The 19,195-nt window shown below is 47.3% G+C and overlaps 1 protein-coding gene across 10 annotated transcripts in view; it reads right to left on the bottom strand.

Annotated features, from left to right (window-relative positions):
• The window catches only part of NDRG2 (NDRG family member 2), a 40,075-nt gene that overhangs the window by 20,120 nt on the left and 760 nt on the right, over positions 1–19,195 (bottom strand). For 5 of the 10 annotated variants that reach the window (XM_083708244.1, XM_083708239.1, XM_083708241.1 and 2 more), the window contains exons 2-4: positions 10,843–10,925; positions 8,601–8,645; positions 2,249–2,354 (exon numbers count right to left, since the gene is read on the bottom strand). In XM_083708244.1, the coding sequence (XP_083564370.1) occupies positions 2,249–2,354; positions 8,601–8,645; positions 10,843–10,920 (229 nt within the window). In that variant the 5' untranslated portion in view covers positions 10,921–10,925. The remainder of the gene's footprint in view (positions 1–2,248; positions 2,355–8,600; positions 8,646–10,842; positions 10,926–19,195) is intronic. The other 5 variants (XM_083708247.1, XM_083708242.1, XM_083708248.1 and 2 more) reach the window with 1 other exon arrangement.

Below are 19,195 nucleotides of genomic sequence, written 5' to 3'. Positions count from 1 at the left end.
AACCATTCCGGGAGTCGAATGGACTCCCGGAACGGATTATGTTCGACAACCAAGGTACCACTGTACTCAGAAGTAAAACCCACTGTGTTCAGTGAGGCTTTTTCCCCAGGTAAGTATCCTAAGGGCTGCAGTCTAAGGGATCAAAATGTCTTCAGCTGGCCTGGCAAAAGAGCAAGAGATGGGGGCATTCAGACAAGCAAGCAACCTTGAATAGGAGAGAGCTCCTATGTTCTCCTTAACAAGGGTGAAAGCTTTTGAAGAAGAGCCTTCTAGGCCAGGCTTCTCCAAACTGGTGTCCTCCAGATGTTTTGGACTACAACTCCCATCAGCACAGCCATGGAAGCACAGCCATGCTGGCTGGGGCTGATGGGAGTTGCAGGAAGGCACCATGATGGGAAAGGGTGGTCTAGAGGCTTTCAAAACCAGGAGATGATTGGCCTCAAGGGATGGTGGGGAATTCTGGAACAGAGCGCAGATCACTTGGGAAACATTGACGATAAATAGGACAAGGTTTAAAATTTCAAATTAAAGTTTTAGAACGGAATCTGGTGATTCTAACGTCAAGGTATGAATCCCTTTTAAAAAAAAGAGTTAGGGAATAAAAAGCAGGCCTTTTGGGGGTATGAGAAAGTAGACCAGAGTGCACCAAAATGCAAAGTTGCATGACTGAAAGCTTTCCTCGAGTTTTCTTCTTCTTCTTAGCAGTGATAGTTTAAATGGTCCCTTGGCTGTGGAAAGAATGCAAGACAACCCATGTTTCGTTCACATTCACAACCCAGTGAGGAAGACCGCTATCATTCCTGTTTTCTAGGACGGGAACTAAGGACTTGGCTAGACATTACACTCACCTTGAGAGAGCAGGCTCCACCATTCCATGGGGAATTTTGGAGACTCCCTCACAGACCAGCATAAATGGTTAGAGGGAATAAAAATGTCACACGTGCTGGAGGAGGCACTGTGCCTGCATTTCTCTGCCCCTTGTTTATCTCCCCTACTTGGTGACTATTTTTCTCTAGGAGTTGGAAGGGAGAGTAGTAGGGGAAATTAGCTGCTAAAGATAAGGTTGAGATAAACAACCAAGTAAGAACGAAAGCCAGCAGTTCCTCCTCCCCTGGATGAGTGTTTTCTGTCTCCTCCAGCTTTCAATGCCTGTTGCAGAAGGCAGAAGGCAGGCAGGCGGGTGGGTGGGAAGCTTCAGAGGCAGCAGCAGTCAGATGCCTGCCGACAGACTCTGAGGCAGAGCGACCGACTTGCTTGAGAGTCAACCACCGAGCAAGCCCACAATGTAAACTTGAGCATCCTCAAAGGCCACAAAGATCTGGTATTCTAGAACAGGAGAGTGGAAACATGCTCACAGACGCCTCTCCCCCCCCCCCCCCGCCCTCAAGCAACCCAAAGGCATGATCAGAGTTCAGGGACATATTCCAGCCAGGCAACAACTCTCAAGGACAGTGGTGAGGGGAGTGGCCGAAGAGAGGTGTGGTCCTGAGGGGCTGTATTTGCCCCTCCCCCATTGGGCCTGAGTGTCCCCCTCCCTCCTCTACATTGTTAGGAAGTGTTGGTTCTTCATCCTCAAGCAGCTATGGTAGGATTGATTGTGATGGGTGGGGTAGAGGAGGTGGGCCAATCAAGGCAAATTAGGGTCCACCAGTAGATCGCAGGATGATTTGCCATCAGAAAGCAAAGGCTTTTGATTCTCCATTGTTCAAGAATAGTGTCCACAAATGGCTCTCCTTCCCTACATTAATCTGTTCGAATTTCTGATCCACACGAACTTAGATGTAGGTTTGTGATCGTACATGCAGGTCTTCCCAATGTTTTGTTCACGGGGGGCAGCAGGTACCTGGCTCCAGCCTCCAAATAGGCCTTGACATCTGTTTATGGTATTCTCCAAAGAGGCCCTTGTATTTTGCACCTGATTGGTGGATCTTGGGGTTGTAGCCTGAAGTTTGCCCCCACCAGTGGTATAGTATCAGGAACCTCCACACAATAGGAGACCGTGTGTGTGTGTGTGTGTGTGTGTGTGTGTGTGTGTGTTGCATAGGTGTGAATATGTGTTGGGACTTCCTGACCCCACCAAAACAAAAAGTTCTTGGAGTTCTTCCAGAATGGCAAGATCCTTGACGCAAACGTTCTACGAACTGGACTGTAGGGCAAATGGCCAAGTTCTCTCTTGGGGTTGCACTGTTTGGAAAACCCCTAACCTCCCCTCCCTCCTGCCCCAACCAAGTGGGTGCTCCAGTCTTACGGTTTTGTCCCACATCATGGTAGGTGAGGATGGCTGGACGTTTGGGCTTGGGTGTCCCATGGATGGTGATTGTCACAACCCCATAAGGTGTCTCCACTGTGTGTTTCTGTGGAAGGGGAAAAAGAGAGAGAGGTAGAAAGAAAGAAGGGTGAGCAAATGTGACATCACAGGGCTAGACCATAACCCAGTGCAGACAGCCATAACCAGACTTATGCTGAGGGCATGGAGGGAGAAGTCGGGTCATAAGTGGTGGTGGCCCCATCTCTGACTTCTGTGCTTAGATGGTTCCTTGTAACCCGTAAACTGATTGTATATGTGTGGGCTTCCTCTGTGAAATCTGGGATCCAGCTAAATGCAGGTGTTGCACATCACATGGTCATAAAGATTTTGCATGCATAGATTCTATGTACAAGGCACAATCAACATGGGGATGGGGAAGGAGCTGGTTGCTGTGATCCTAGTCCCCCTCGCCTCCCAGGCTTCCAGTGTATGTTGATCATAGCAGCTGTCTGCACAGAAAACATACAGTGCATGAGTGAAGATGTAGGTTCAATGCTAGTTTGTTTGCACTTTTTAAATTAGGGTACCTCAAGGGACAGAGCTGAGACTGGGTTCAGAGACAGCAGAGAAATGGGCCAAGTCAAAAGACCACTCAGGGCCCAGTCAGTTGTTGCTTTCCCACACATCTGAGGCTGTGTGTGGTGTGTGGTTAAAAAGAAGGAGTGGGAAATGAAAATTGGAAAACTGGATATTTTCGCTTATTTTGCACATTTATTCTACTTATGCTAGTTATGGGGTGGTGAAAACTACTATGCATGTACCATGGCCCATCCCGGCTGCTAGAACTTCTGCTCAGAACTTGAGTCCCCAGCATTGCCAATAATGCACAGCAATATATAATCACCAGGTGGACCTTATCACAGTATGGAGATAAAATATTATCCCCCTTCTATTATCTGCACATCATGATACTGTTAAAGACCCAGTTACCAGTGTGATTAAAAATTGATAATATTCTTCTCTTCTATTCCACCACCCTCAGCTTCTGATTTTCTGACCCTTCTATTTTCATGCCCATCTCCAAAGCCTTGAGGACTAGAACCTTGGTGTTTTGTTTCAAAGAAGACTCTGATTCCTGGGGTGCTCACTTTCATTCCACTGCCCAAGTACCTGCCAAGACCATCAAGATCACTAGTTGCTTACTTTGTCCCTACAACTACTTCAAGACAACTCTATGTTTTGTGACCTGTAGATTAAAATCAGCATCCCTTCCAAGGCTCTCAGGATAAAATTGAGAATAGTAGCCAAACCATGGTTTAAATATGAGTTAGGAATCAAACCCAGAACATGTTGTTTATATGGTAAAGTCCAGTCCAGGAATATGCCAAGTAAGATAGATTAGCTTTGAGTATACAGGGTTCATTTTCTTCTCATCCCAATTTGGAATTTTATGAAAGGGCATATATTATAATCCGCTTTCCTCTGTGCTTTTTCCTAATGTACAAATCATCTCCAAGCCATGTTGTAATCTTGAAATACATCTGAAGCGTGTGCAAGGTCAGGCGGTATGACTCATAAGTGAAGACTATGCTGGCACTCGCTGCCTTAAAAACGAAACACTGCCCACAACATTCCAGAACAAGTGCAGAATTCAGTGTCAGAGGACTGATCGTCTCCACCTTATCATTCCCATGATACACTGGGAGAAACCTGGGCCAATATTCAAAACAATCACATTTCTTCTCTCTCCCTCTCTCTTTTTAAAGTTCCTTGTTTATTCTACAAGCCCTTCCTGCTAAGGCTTTCTCTTATAGCACACAAGGGAACTCAATGTATTCAAAAGCAATTGGACACTCAGAGAAAGGTTGAGTGATTTGGCACAGGCAGATACTCCTTTCCAGAAAGGCAATAACACAGGCGTGAAAAGGGTAAAAGGTGGAGATGAAAGAAACAGTTCAGAAGAGAGGCAAGCGACTGCGAGCCTAGATTTAAGACTTGCTGGCAAGGCTGCCACAAGCCCAAAGCGGGAAGTGTTGACTAATGGTTACAGATGATAGCCTGGGACAGCACCCACTGAGCCAAACAGAGGCCACCAGCCAGGCATTGTGGCTTGCCAGGAAGGTTGTTTGCCGAACCCTGAGTACTGTATTCAGGTCCTACACAAGCCCTATTCAGGCGTTCTCCTTGTCCTGAGCCCACATGCACAGGGCAAGAAGAGTGCTAGTTCCCTCAACCCGTCCCATGGGGGTCAAGTGAGACAGAAGCAAAGAGTTAGTTGGAGGGTTAACTTTCGAAGCAGGAACTTTTCTCTGCTCATGCACCATTCCTGGCATACAGCCCATGACATCAGGTTCTGCATCCTGAAGAGAAGCTATCCCTCTAACTTATGGAGAATGACAGGGATGGCAATGGGGGGGTGGGGTGGAGGAGCTGCCCTTGCCTCCCCCCTCTCACACAACGATTAAACACAACAAGAGAATGCCTGAATGAAGCCCCTGTTGGTGTACAAACTATGGGAGGCAACTAACAGGCATGTCTAATGGGGTTATATACAGCTCCCTGGTAGGACTCTTAATACAGTCCTGCAGCAGGGTTTCTACTAAGCCAGGGGTAAGGAACTTATTTTAGCCTGAGAGTCACATTCCATTCTAGGAAACATCAGGTGGTTGTGGCAGTGCAGGCAAAAGTGGGCAGGATGACAAATGTTAACTTACTCTCACACCCCTCTCCATCCTCCACCCAGGCATGGGAAAGGAGGATTATAAGAGTTTGGGGACACGTTCTAGTAAAGGAGCCAGTGAAACATGGCCTGTGAGGAACAAGAGTCCCAAAAGTCAAACAGAAAGGCTTGGAGGTGGTTCCTGGACCTGAGGCTTCCCATTCCTGTCCTATGCCAAGGGAACATGGCATAATGGAAGTCTGGCTTATACTTAAGGGTACAACTTGTAGAGAATGGACTGTGCCTAAACACAACATACTTGGCAGCTTCTGTAGTTTTGCAAACCCAGGCAGGAAGTCAAAAGAGGAAATCCCTTGTGGGCTGCTGCTGCAGAAAAGTGTTGGGCTGTGTTTGGCTTGGTGGGTTTTCAGTCATGGTACAAAGGCAGACATTTGTGTCTTTAACAGCTGTGTAGGGGTGGCGAATAATGCCAGTGCAGGAGTGCGCAACATGGTACCAGCTGACCATACACAGAGGCCTCTTCCCTTTTTGCACCTGGTCACTCAACTAGCCATAAACCCCTTGGGAGGTTTTTGCTTCATCCATGTCGGCACACCAGCTACTGTTGTTTATTGCAGCCTAATCTAATCTTACGTTTTCTTATCTACTCTCCTGCATTCTGATTTGTTTTATGGGTTGTAGTTTTATTGCTTTTGTGTTGACTTTGGATGATTTGGCACCTGTGTGCATGTTTGTGTTCCCAAAAACATTTCAATAGAAATATTGTGATTAATGCAGCAGTGTGGTAGAAAAGGGAGGAGCAGGGATGTTGGCGTCATCTCGGGGGGGGGGGGCATTACTTGCCAATTCTTTATGTGCCAAATAATTAAGCTTAACTCAAAGAGAAACCCACCAAATAAACTAAACAGAGGAAGAGGGAGGTAGCCTTAGCAAGCATAGCTAAGAGGCTAAAACCGGCACTTTCCTTTCTGAAAAAAATCCAAGATCCCTACATCATGACCAACCAAAATGTCACAAAATACTGACCAAGACTTTGAGCCCACCCAAACTGTTCAAAGTGGGGGATGGGTTGAAGGGAAAAAATGCTGTCAAAGGTTTTTCTTCTTCTTTTGTATAGGCTTAGGAGGGGCTTGGTTATCAGGCCTGTCATGAAGAGGGCACAAACATCAGCATTTACCCACTACACCACTGAATGAATGATCAAATGAATAAACAAAGTGGAACTGCAAATTGGGCTGGTGGTTTTTTGTGGTGTGTTTTTGGTCCATCTAGGTTGTCTTTTTCTCTCTCTGTTTGGTCCAACTGGGTTTTGTTTCATTCCTTTAAAATATATTTTTGGACTTGGGAAAACATCAGGGCTACCAATACTGCCCCTCCTGTTACTCAGCAACCTCATTTTGGCTCCATTTTTCTTGGCACACCCCACCTCCATTCGCTCTTAGAGGGAGCAATAAATAAAGCTAAACTTGTCACCCACCAAGTGCAGCTCAGAATCCTAAAAGCTGGTAAGGTCTGGAAGCCAAGCCTCCAGGAGTCTGCCTCTAGCTCTGGGATGAAATGCAAATATAGTTTAAGAATTTGACCTGTCCAGGGCTTGACCTGGACAGATCCCTGTCATGCTGGGTGGTCTTGGAGGGACCTAAGTTTCCTGATCTTTAGTTCCTCGTTTGGAAAATGGGCACAAGAATGACTTACCTTGCGTGTGGGTGGACTGGTGCAATAAGATTTTTGCAATCAGGAAGAGCAGCTATTATTTGGCATTTCCATTATATAAAGGGTTGCCTCTTTCCATTTACACCTGCTGTGTCACCAAACCTCGTAACAACCCTATAATTATATTGTCCTATTTTACCAAATGGGACTTTGCCTTGCCTAAGGCTGGTCAATGAGGTCATGACTAAACAGAGAAGAGTTGCCACCTTTTTAGCCGGATGACGAGCAGGGATTTCAACAGGTGCAGCTTTCCTCAACATAGTGGTGGTGACAGAACTTGTCCCGGCTGCTCCTACATTTTTGAAAGCAGCTTGATTACAGAAGTCAGCAGGAAAAGCTTTTCATAACATAAGGGATGAGCACGGCTGGACTTGCTCGTTAAAGGCACAGGAGCAGGGATATTTCTAAGACCTGGCAACCCAAGTGATGGAATAAGCTGCAGATGTTGAGGTTCTGCACATCCCACAGCCATTTAAGGCCAGAGAGTGGAAGCAAGGATGGTAGAAGCTTTAATTCAAGCCCATCAAGATCCTGGCACTGACCAAGGAATTGACTGGTAGATGGCAAGGAAGAATAGTGTTAGCCTGCTGGAGTTGGCAAAGGTGCCTCCTATATATCTCGAAGACAAGAAACAAGAAACAGGCTGGGCCAGAGCCAAGATTCCATGGGAGAGCTGTTGTGCCTTTAATGATTATACAATGGAGAAATTAAAGGTGGCTCATTGCGAGATCTTGTGCAAGAGGTCTTTTGAATCTCCAAGAAAGGCTAGGAAAGACCCCTGCCTGAAACCCTGCAGAGTATAGACAAGAGCATAGTCAGCAAGCATAGGCAATAAGAAAGCTAGATAGACCAGTGGTCTGACACACTCTAAGGCAGTGCTCTGTTTCTGTTTGACAGAGGCATCTTTTCTCAGCATACAGAGAAAGGTGGCAACCCCAGAAGTGCCCTCAGCTCCTGCTCACAAGGCCTCAAGTTGGTTACACAGAAGTCATGACTCTGTTATCTGCTTATGTTAGATTTGGGGAAACTTTGTCCCTCCAGATGTTATGGAACTACAACTCCTGTCTTCTCTGGCCATTGGCTATGCTTGCTGGGGCTGATGGGAGTTGTAATTCTGAAACATCTGGAGGGCCAAATGTTCCCAACACCTGGCTAACACTGACTTGATAAATAAACCATGGGGATGTGGACCCTCCAGAAGGACTCCAACTCCCACCAGCCCTGACCAGCATGGCCAGGGGTGATGGGAGTTGGGGGTCCACAGCCTCTCCATCCCTGTGCTGAAAGCTCACTCTTCCTTCACAGACTGGGGTTGCTGCTTCTCCCTCAAGAAGGACTCAGTGTCTTATCCCAGAGTAGCAAATCAACAGGAGTTGTTGGCAGGAATTCAACAGGAGCAGAACCAGGGGCGCCAACAAAAACTTTGTTGTGGGTGCTCAGCACCCACACTGCAGAGCCCCCAGTGCAACTTCTGGTGCCTTGAAAGCACCAGAAGTCATGTCCAAGGTCTTGTGAGACCTCAGTGATGCTGTCCAAGGCCTTGGGAGACCTTGGTACCTGAATTCTGGTGGCAGTAGAAGTCGGGTTCTTGCGAGTCCTCAGACAGCATCCCTGAGGCCTTGCCACCAGAAGTCAGGTTCCGAGGCCAGGGCACACGTGACGTCATGACGTCATGGGCACCCATAACTTTAGGCCCAAGTTGGCTCCCCTGGGTAGAACTCTGAAACTCCAGGCTGAGGGAAAGGTGCACTTGCAAGATTTCTGCTCAATCAATCAGGCAGCAACTGCAATGCTTGGATGTACAGTATACCCAGCGTGGATGGAACAAGGAGAGAAGGAACGAACATTGAGGGGTTAACACAGCTTCTTTCTGTTTGGCATTTTTGGCATCGGGGCATTCTGAGGGTTCGGGGAACCAGTTCTGTCCCCGTGAACAAGAGGGGAAGGGGTGGTGATTACCTGGCCTTGTTCCTGCAGAAGTTTGGCTGTTATCAGTTCAGCATCCTAGAACACAGAGAGAGAGAAAGAGAAAGGAGGGGGGAAGACAGACAGACAGACAGACGGACGGAGAATGCAGGGTGGGAAGTAAGTGAGGAAAAAGAATCAGAGTTATGGGAATAGGGAAGGGGAGCGGAAATCAAGGGGGTGCAGAGACTTCCTGCTATAGATAGGGGCCCTTTTTACCAGCACGGGCAATGAGCAGACATTGAGCAAAACTGGACTCCCCAGAAAGCTAACTGCACTCTAGAGCTGTAACGCTAAGAGTTCAACCTGCTTTCTTACATGTTTTCTGTTAAATGATGCATTGCTTAGCTGAGGTTATACTGTGTCTTTGGGGGAAGGCAAAGGCCTGCTCCCTGCCCATGCTTCCCCAAAGAATCTAGCCATTTAGACTGTATAGTTCACCAGAGCAGTCCCGGCAACCTGTGTCCAATGGTAAGGACCAGATGTTTTCCCTGCCACATATCCTAGGACTTCTATGATTAAGAATATGACTTCCTGGGAACATTTGCACACACCCACACCTTACTTAACCCAGGCGATTTCACAGTTTTGAGATCAGTTGCCGGGAAGAGATTAGCACCTGAGTAAAAAGGAATTAACTTGACTGCACTGTCCCTTGCAAGGGCTGAGCTGCTTTCACATGGAACACAAGCTTGGGGGGCAGGGAGATCCTTTGTTGACAGCACCCCTAAGCATTGAGTACGACAAAGCAGATAGCGCCAAGGCATTTAGATACAAAGCAACCTGCTGATTGTATAAATCAATGGTTTGATTTCTATCCAAATACAGTCTGTGGTTTATTAAAACAGATACCACATCATCTCTTCGGTCAGGTCAAACTCTGTTGCCTCCGAAAATTAAAATAAGTAATCTAGGGGCTCCAGTCACCTAACTTTTACTCAAAAGGAGACCCCTTGAAATTAATGTACCTACGTTAGCCATTTTAATGGGTCTACTCTGAGTATGACTAACACTGGGTACAGTTCATAATGTCTGTGGATTTGCAGTGCAGCTCCAGAAACACAAGAGGCTGGACAAGTCTGGACCTAAATCTCCCCCAGAAGCATGACCGCAAAGAATTGTAAGTGCAACATTTCTGCAAGTGTTTTTTTGCTGTTTTATTTACTGCATTCATTCATATTTCAGCATTTACATCTGGAAGCCCAAGGCTCTACTGGGTATCCAAGAACAGGCCAGCTTTGGCAATCCTGATAATGCCCTGGACCTGGTATGTGATTCTCCAGTCAACCAGTTTATATAAATGTCTCACTTCATCATCAATGGAAGGCAAAACAAGTCCTCTGCATAGACCAAGGGAGGATAAGGGTTTATACCACTATTCATAGAGTTAAAGCTCTCAAATAGCAACTCCCAGTGAAGGGCTGCAGCGCAGTGGTAGAGCATGAGTTTCTGAATTTCCCCCCTTCCTCAATAGAGATGGTCCAGCTGTTGCATTCCTGTCCTGCAGTGCTTTGAGACATGCTTCATCTCTCAGTAGAGCTCTGTCACCTCTATGGATGTGGCCAGCAGAATTGGTGGATTGGCAGAGGTTGCAATTTTTAGGTATCTGGAGGGGCCATGGATTGGTGGTAGAGTCAGTAGCGGTGGCTGCCCATTGGGATTGGTAGGGTTGAAGGCAGGGAGGCCACCAGTAGGTGGAGCCAAAGCCAGGCACAGCCAACTACCATAATTCTGGTTTTGTCCTCCTCCTGCTCCCTGTTGCATTCTGCAAGGGCAACACTTGAGATTGAGGGGGGAAGAAACTGACACCCAGAGCTGCCCCCTGGACTGGATGTAAGGAAGAAGGCAGGCAGGTAAGGTTGGTGGGGCATTTGCGATAAGGGACCAGCCTCCAATGGGTAGAGCACATATTTTGCACATGAAAGAGCCCAAGTTCATTTGCCAGCCTCTCCAGCTACAAGGATATAGCAACAGTGTGATGGGGGGAAAACGAAAACAAAACAAAGAAAACTTTTGCCTGAAGTACTTGGCCCTTCCGCCATTGGGCCAGATGGACTAACTACTGAGCTCAGCGTAAGGGAGAATTTTTATGCGTCTGCTTTGCCAATCTGCTTCAGACGGAAAAGAGCAAGGAGAGAAACAGGCAAGACTGGACAGCTTTGGGTACACTGGTGAGAAGGAGAAAGAGGGATGGCAGGGAAAGGGAGAGTCAGGGGAATCCTGTCCTTTTGCTGACCTTGCCCGGATCAGGTGCTCCTGGAGCTCGCAGAAGCGGCTTCTCCTCAGTTATCTGCACTTCCTGAAGCTCCGTCATGGCTCCTGAAGCAAAATATAAGAGACACAGACATCAAGCAGTGTATTAGCTGGGGCACAGCCACATGCATCCGATAAGTCACTGGTTGAGGATGGGGCTTCTGTCTAGACTCTGCGTCATGGCAGAGCCAGATTTTGGGCGGTACAAGCAGTTCCCCTGCACAGAATGCAAAGCCAAAGGGGCACAAAATGATGATAATAACCACCTATATTTATACGGATACCTACTGAGAAGATTGAAAAAGCAATAGTACCAAAAGGAATTATTGTGAAAATAATAAATATTTAGGGTCTGTGTGTGTGCCAGATTTTGTCCTTGCTCAGGGCGCTGTATTGCCAAAGTACACCGCTGCTCATGGTTTTCCTCAAAGCTGGCTTTCTGCTGTATCTTAGTGACGGCTCACACAGGAATAGTCCTCATCTGATGGCTATTCTATCATGCAGGGATGGCAGATGTGAATCAGTCATCCTGGACCAAATGCTAGCCAATGGAACTAGAATATTATCCAGGGTGAGCTTAATTGCGATGCTTTCCAATGTGGCATCACTTTACAGTGACACATTTATCTGCTGGCCATTAAGTGAAGAGGTCAAGAAATGTATCTGTGAACCAACCCAGAGTCTTGGCCTTACTTTAACAAAGAGATGAGCCTCATTGTCCATCAAAGAGTGCTTTTGCACACATAAAACTGCCCATACTGTGGATCTCCGGCAGGTTGTATTGATTTTATTGTATATCAATTGATTGCATGTGTATTATTTCTGCTGGACACTTTTGAGACCATTCCTCAGAAAGGCAGGATAGAAATTTAAATAAGAAATAATTGAAAACAAATGTGTGCCAAGTTGTGAGTGTGGGATTGAAAGTGGAACAGAGAACATATGAGGTAGGTGTCACTTTAAAATTACTGATGCAGGTGATGCAAAATAAATTTTAAAATCTCAAACACTCTGAATCTTGATTACTTGTGAAAATAACTGAAGCCTATAAGGATGCTATTATTTTGGTTTAACTATCACGGAGGCAGCTGCAAAGACAAAGTGTAAGAACGGAGGACATAACACAAGTTGTAAAAATATCATACCTAAAATGGTGTTCTGTGTTTTGTTGTTGTGGTTGAAATAATATATTTTAAAAGTCTGCAGGTATGTGTGATATTTTGCGGCACCGTGCTGTTGTTTAATCTGTGGAATTTATGTGACTGTGTTTTGACCAATGGCCCTATGCCTAATGCAATAAACCTCCCATTTTGCAGGTTGGGGGACTGAGGGAGAGAGACTTGTCTAAGGGTACACAGGGGGTCCTGGACAGAGCTGAAGAAGTGAACCAAGCTGTCCTAGATCCAAATCCTCTGGTTATGTAATGGAGTGTAACTTTATATAAAGGACCATTCCTTGGCAGGGGCCCAGGGTCAGCCTGACATCAAAAACGACCCAAGTGGTATCGCTCAGCTTAAGGGTTCCAATTAAAAAACAGTGCTCTGAAACGTGTACCCCAGAATCTTTTGCAATATCCCAATGGGTGTCAGGATGCAATTCTGACGAACGCCATTGCACCCCATCATTCTCGGCAAAGGAGCAAGAGATTGTGGGGAGGCACTTCTTGAACTGTGCCATGCTGTTGCTTCCTGTGGCAGCGGAACCCCTTGGCTAAGCCCTGCAGCTGGCACAGCACCAGCCCTGCTCATTCCTGCTGGGAGTGCAATACATGATCAAGCGCTACAGTAGTTAACGAGAGCCGCTGTGACATGTGGAGCAGAGTGGTACACCAGCAGAGACACCGCATCAAACCATTGGTGCACCCAGCTCAGTATTACCTGCACTGACTGGCAGAGGCTCCCCAGGGTGTTGGGAAAGCCCTACACGGAGATGGCAGGGATTGAACCTGTGACCTTCTGCATGCAAAGCCGATGTTACAAGCATGCATACACTGAAGGTGTATGTGCCATGGTACTATCCTCCCCAATCCAAATTCTGCACCGAGGGAACCAAATCTCTATACACAGCACAACTGTGATCTTTCCAATCATACAAAAAAGAAATCTATACTTATATTTCACAATTTATTTTCTTTTTTAGTAACTACCTGGAGGGGCCAGAAGTAAAAAACTTAAAAGCCTAGCTGAAAGAATAGCTCTCCAGCCCCATGCTTATCAGCACCCTAAATCCTGAGGTTTCCTCAAGCCCACGTCATCCTTTTCCCAATTCCTACCTTCCCCCTTCTCTGGACTGGTATGTTCAGTGGATAGACTATTCCCTGTTCAGTTGATGCGGAAAGCTACCCCCCTTCAGGATAAATAAAAATCAGTGTGATTGTTTTTAAAATTGACTTTTTAACAAAACATTTCAAAATACATCATAGGTCTCCCCCAACCTCCAAGCAACCCATCTAAAGTAACACCTGAATGGAACAGGTTCCAGTTCATACTGCCAAACTCTTAAAACTGAATCACAGCCATCTATCAAACAGATTACTGTATAAATTAAAGTCTGGTCTGTTTAAAAAAAGCTCTGGTGGGCAGAGGGCGCTTGACTGCTGAGGTTAAGCATCATAACGATGCATAAGTTTTGAGTATCCTGTTTATTGCCAAGGGCTTCCTAATGCACCTGGTGCCTGTAGAAACTAGGATACAGATGTGCTCTCCTACATGCCACTAGGATCATCCACATTGGTGATCTTGGGCTCTTTTATAGTGTGCGCTATCGAAGCTCTTCAGTGCGTCCCAGTTCTCAAATTATGAATATTTGTGCATCGGCCTCCACAAATCCACTTGCCAGCTCACCCGGGACGAGCGCCCTCCGTCCTCTAGCAAACAGGACATTCAGCACCTGACAGAGGTTCAATTACCAGTGCAGTTTTTGAGCAGGTAAGAAACAGCAGGAGTACCTTCCAATCAGCATGAGACTTGAGCTGTTTCCTATCCTCTCCATGCCAGGCACAGACAACAGATGATCCTGCATTGGACTAGATGAGCCTTGGGGTCCCTTCCAACTCTACAATTCTATGATTCTGTGACCCTGCCTCTCCCAAAGCCCTCTGTGCATGCCAGAGGAGTTAAGGAAGGGAATAGGTGGTGACTGCATATAATAGTTGACTAGTAAGACACTTGTTTTTGAACCTACTAAACAAACTACGTGGAGATTTATTTTCCATCTCATGGGCAAACAGTGTTTTGCCCAGCAATGACTAACCTATGTTTACAGAAAGCTCTGGACATTTACAGCCCAGTCCTATGCTTGTTTACTGGAAGTATATCCCACTTTGTTCAACAGGACTTAGCTCCAAATAAATATGCACATGACTGCAACCTTAACTTCCAAGTAAGTGATCTTGCTTAGTATTCTCACATAGCACAGAGAGAGCCCAAAAGAAATTTATCTTCTAACAGATGTAGTTGTGCTGTGCATGTGAATACCATGGCCACACATTTTGGATCATGTTCCTAGCTGATATTAAGACTTCATTTAGTTTCAAACCAGCAGATTAGATCCAGACTAAGTCGACTGAAGTTAGGCTGCAGCCCTATGCTCATTTACTTGGGAGAAAGTCTCACCGACTTCAGCAGGGCTTACTTCTGTGAATATGCATATATGATTGAGAGTTAGTTGCCACTGAAATCAATGGGACAAGTTAGTTGTGACTTAAATTAAGCCTCACTGATTTCAGTGGGAATTGAGGGTGCCAAATGGCAACCTATTTGAGCATTCCTCCTGATTCATTTGCAGGAAAATCAGACAACTTGAGCCATTTAATAAGCATTCGTACATACTAATTTGTTTGCAGAGAAATCTTTATCCCACACTTCCCAGTGCATTTTATTAAAAATTGCAGAAAGTCCAACCATTGGGGGAGGAAGTGTGTTTGTTGCACAAGCTCTCCCAATCAACTCTAATTGCACTACCCAAATTTGCCAGTACGCGATTGAATTCCACTTGAGAATAGCAACAGCCTGGAAGTGCCCAGAGTGCAACTGACTTGAGCCTGGATGCAAGCCAATGTTTGAATTGTGCTACAGCAATTCGCCAGCTTGCTCATGCCTGTTCAGGAAATATGTGAATTTCAAAATGTAGAAGTTGATTTATTTAAGTCAATGATCTAAAAGCCTGTCTTCTTTTCTTTATAATTTAAATCATCCTGGCCGTGCCTAGGAAAAAAATGCTGTATGGGAAATAGCCCTAAGCTACTACCAAGTTCACTGGGTGGTCTTGGGCAAATCTCTCTCCCAGGGCTGATTCACACATGCAGGTGTATCAGAATTTCTCTCTGTGCCTGCAACACAACATAATGCATTTTAGTCCCACTATGGGGCTAGTTCAGTAATACAGGGACAGCCAAGGTAGACTACAACTCCCATCACTCCTGATGGCCATGGTGGCTGGGACTGAAAGGAACTGGAAGTCCAACAACATTGGCCATCATGGTACATGTTGAGGACTGCAGCCTTTATTACTGTTCATGTGGGGACTGTCATGTGAACATACACACTACAGTGGTACCTTGGGTTACAAACACTTCAGGATACAAACTCCGCTAACCTGGAAGTAGTACCTTGGGTTGAGAACCTTGCCCCAGGATGAGAACAGAAATCGTGCACCAGCAGCATGGCGGCAGCAGAAGGCCCCGTTAGTGAAAGTGTGCCTCAAGTTAAGAATGGTTTCGGGTTTAGAACGGACCTCCAGAACGACTTCAGTTCGTAACCAGAGGTACCACTGTACTGTGGAGGACAACCCCTAAAGGAAGTTCTATCTGAGGGGAGTTAGAACCATGGCAGCTCATTCAAACATGCAAGTCATCCCTTGATGGTGCAGGCATCCCTTTGAGGAGTAGCCCTTGGGGCTGTTGGAAGGATTACAAAGAAGAAGAAGAAGAAGAAGAAAGGCAGGAACTGTGAAGCTCTTTGGACCATTCTGGAACATGCAGTAATGAACTGTGCTTGTAAGGGGTGTGTCTGCATATAGTCTGCCAACACTCACATATTTCGATGCATCTGAAAAATGGAACCGTACTCCCTCCTGCCCCAGGGCACTCTGGAGAAGGGGAAAGTACGTGTGCGGGTGTCTGTGTGTGCATGCTCTCACACATACAGAGAGAGAGTGTATCCAAGAGCACACCAAACAACCACCATGAACAAATAGACCCCCTAAAACCATGGAAGGAGCCATTATCTGGCAGCTAACCAAAGACACAGGAACATGTGACCCAAACTAGGGGTTTTTATCCAAACTGGGGCAACATCTATCTCCTCTCTTCTCCCTGGTAGATACCTTCAAGCAAGCCTTACCTACTGAGGGTTTGTTTGTTTTGTTTATTTTGCACTGGAGTTAAATTTTATGAACAGAAAAAAGAGAGGAGCAACGAGGGAACAGGAAGGCTAGGCATCCTCTTCCCCGGCCCTCTTTTGCTCTTTCAAACTAGGCTACTTTCCCCTTGCTGAGCTGTGAACCTTCCTTACTTCCCTCCCTCCTTCCCACCACCAGGTGCCACTCCATTGCTGGCACAAGCAGAGGGGCTGCCAGGAGCCCCATAAAAGCAGGAGGTCCCCCCTTTTCTCCCTCTCCTCCTCCTCTTCCTCTCTTTCCCTCTCTTCTTCTCCCTCCCAGGTGCTGTGGCTGGTTTCCACTCTGGCCTCCATCCAAGGATCCCCCTCCTGGGCCATAAATAGCTGTTTTGATCACCCTGGCACGGGCAGCGATCCAGTTCCCCCGGGGTGCTCCTTGTCACTTTGGGGCCCTTAACGGGGCCTGGAAGGAACAGGCATCCAGAAGAGAATTCTTCCAGCCAATCACTGACGCAGCAGCTGCACACAGAGACCTTCCCAGGGCAACGGGCAGAGAAGGCCAGGCCAAAGTGGGGGAAGCCAGGATCTCCCCGGTCCCTGGCTAGGAAGGTACAAAAGGGAGAATGAGGTTTGCAGAGAGAACGGCGGCCGATCGGCTGGCACAGAATGCAATAAAGTACTTTTGGGGCTAGGTATTCTACTCCTGACAAGCCATACATTTAAAGAACATATCCCCCTTCCCCCAAGGATCCTGGGAATTGTAGTTTGTTAAGGGTGCTGGGAACTGTAGCCCTGCAAGGGGTGAACTATCATTCCCAGGATTCGTGGGTGGGTGGGTGCTTTAGATGTATGCTGCATTCACAGATTTTGTCTCACTTGCTGTATAGTCCTTTCTACAGTCGCTGTTTTTTTTTTGTTTTGTTGCTATTCTTCTTCACCTTGGTAGGGCTCCAGTGTTTTCAGGTGCTGAATGGTAAGCCAAAAAATCGGACAGGTGCAGTTTCCCTGGCACAGAGCTGCTCTGCTGGAAGGAAAGCCCCACCTGTTGAATGTATGCCTGCTGCACAGCTGCTAAAGACACAACCCTGCCAGGAAGGTTTCCATTCACCAAGCCAATACTGTACAGAACCTCAGAAGCCATGGTTAAAAGGCTGCTTAGCTGGGTGGGGGTATCCCCTCTCTCTCCCTTTTCTCTTTCTCTCTCTCTCAACTCACACAGCCAGGTTTGATCCAGGGCTGAATAAGCCCGGGAACCTCCCTCCCTCCCCCTGCTTTCACAACCAGCCTTTCTGAAACGTAAAGAGTGCCTCTGAGCACGTGCAGTGATTTTTCTACCCCACGTCTCCCAAGGCAGATCTGAGCCCTGGCAACACCTATTTTGGAAAGGAAGTGCTACAAAGGGGTGGAGGTATACTTAGCCTTCTCATGTGCTTGTCAACCCCCCCCCCAAGACAGCAGCAAAAACTAAGTTTACTGAGCCCATTGTGGGTTGTGTACTTCGTTTAGCGGCTCGGAGGCCTAGGCTGTGCACATATCATCCCCAGACCCCAACAAACAGGTGCTCCAATTTTAAAACAACAACAACAATAGCTACTTGTCTATACCAGGACATGTGTGTTTGTGTGTGGAGAGTCTTAATGTCCATGCACGTGAGACGTTTCGACTATAACTGGTCTGTTTTTCCTTCACTGCTAGCTCCAAATAAACCCAATTACTCCCAGACCTTCTGTCTGGAAAGTGGACAATGGGGGTTCCTAGATGTGCTCACATCTAGTACAGTCAAGAGGTTATGTGTGAGGAGGTGAAACATGTGGGAAAGATCTCTGGTGTCTTCAGTAGTAGAACCCAAGCACATGGCAAGGGGGCGGGAGACTGTGCTGCTGCTGCTCTGCTGAAGACTGTGGAAAGCTGAAAGTTAGCTCCAGGTAATGTAGGCTGCCACAGAGCTTCCAGGTGCCCACAGGTGCCAACACAGGGAGGGCCTACGTGCCAGGCGGCCTTGGCACTCACACCAGAGGAGCTGGAAACACAGGCACACACCTGCAGCTGAGGCCACGTGAAGCCCCACCAGGCTTGGAGGCTGGGAACATGCAGCAAAAAAGGAAAAAAAGCCCAAACCCAGTCACCCTCCTTGCTCCAAAGGGGATGAACAGCTTCCTATCTCTTTGGGCCCTAACCCCATGAGACCCGGCTCTGTTCCCAGAGCCAGGAATAAAAAATCCAGGCATCCCAGCCTTGGACTTCAAACCCTCTGACTCTTCTCTCGGCTGAACTCCCCGGCTGAACTCCCAGCACACTGATTTGACAGCACGGTATGCCTCTGGAAGTCTTCTTCTGCACAGTCAGGGCAGAATCCAGATGCTCGTCCCACTGCCTCCTCACCCAGACAACCCTGGGTTTTATGGTCCTTAACACTGGATCCCAGAGAGCCCAAGGCAGCAACATCCACCTGCCCTCACCTGATGACACACCTCCCAGAGAACCCAGGAGTGCTGACTCCACCAGCGACTGCTCTCCAACCTGCCAAGCCTTGCAGAGAGAGCCCCAGAGCTCCTTGCACTCTGCCTCCTGCCTCCCAAGATCCATCCCTCTTGCGACCCACTAGCATCCTGGCCCCCTCACCTGGAAGCTTGACCTTCTACCCACTAGGACTTACTGCTCACTCCCAGAAATAGGACCAAGCTGCCGGCGGATTTGGGACACGCACATACAGACGCCAGTTTCACCTCTCCTTGCTTCCAGCAGAGCTCAGGGACCCTGCAGCTTGCAAATCCTCCTCTGGTTGCAACCCACTTAATCCTCCCAGCGACCCCCCCTTTTCCTTCTCCCTCCAGCAGAAGGCAAAAATCCCTCAGCCACCCCCCTCCGTCTTTCCCGATTCCATCCTGACAGACCCCCCTCTCACATGGAGACCGGGGGGGGGGCAACCCGCCTCTCCTTCTTCTCTCTTTACCCCCCTCCCCAATACGCATAAGCAATCTGGCCCTTCGAAGCAAT

This window comes from Podarcis gaigeae, assembly GCF_964106915.1.
Source record: "Podarcis gaigeae genome assembly, chromosome: 13".
NCBI classification, from domain to species: Eukaryota; Metazoa; Chordata; class Lepidosauria; order Squamata; family Lacertidae; genus Podarcis; species Podarcis gaigeae.
Note: the sequence above shows the minus strand (reverse complement) of the source record. Positions and strands in the feature narration are given on the sequence as shown.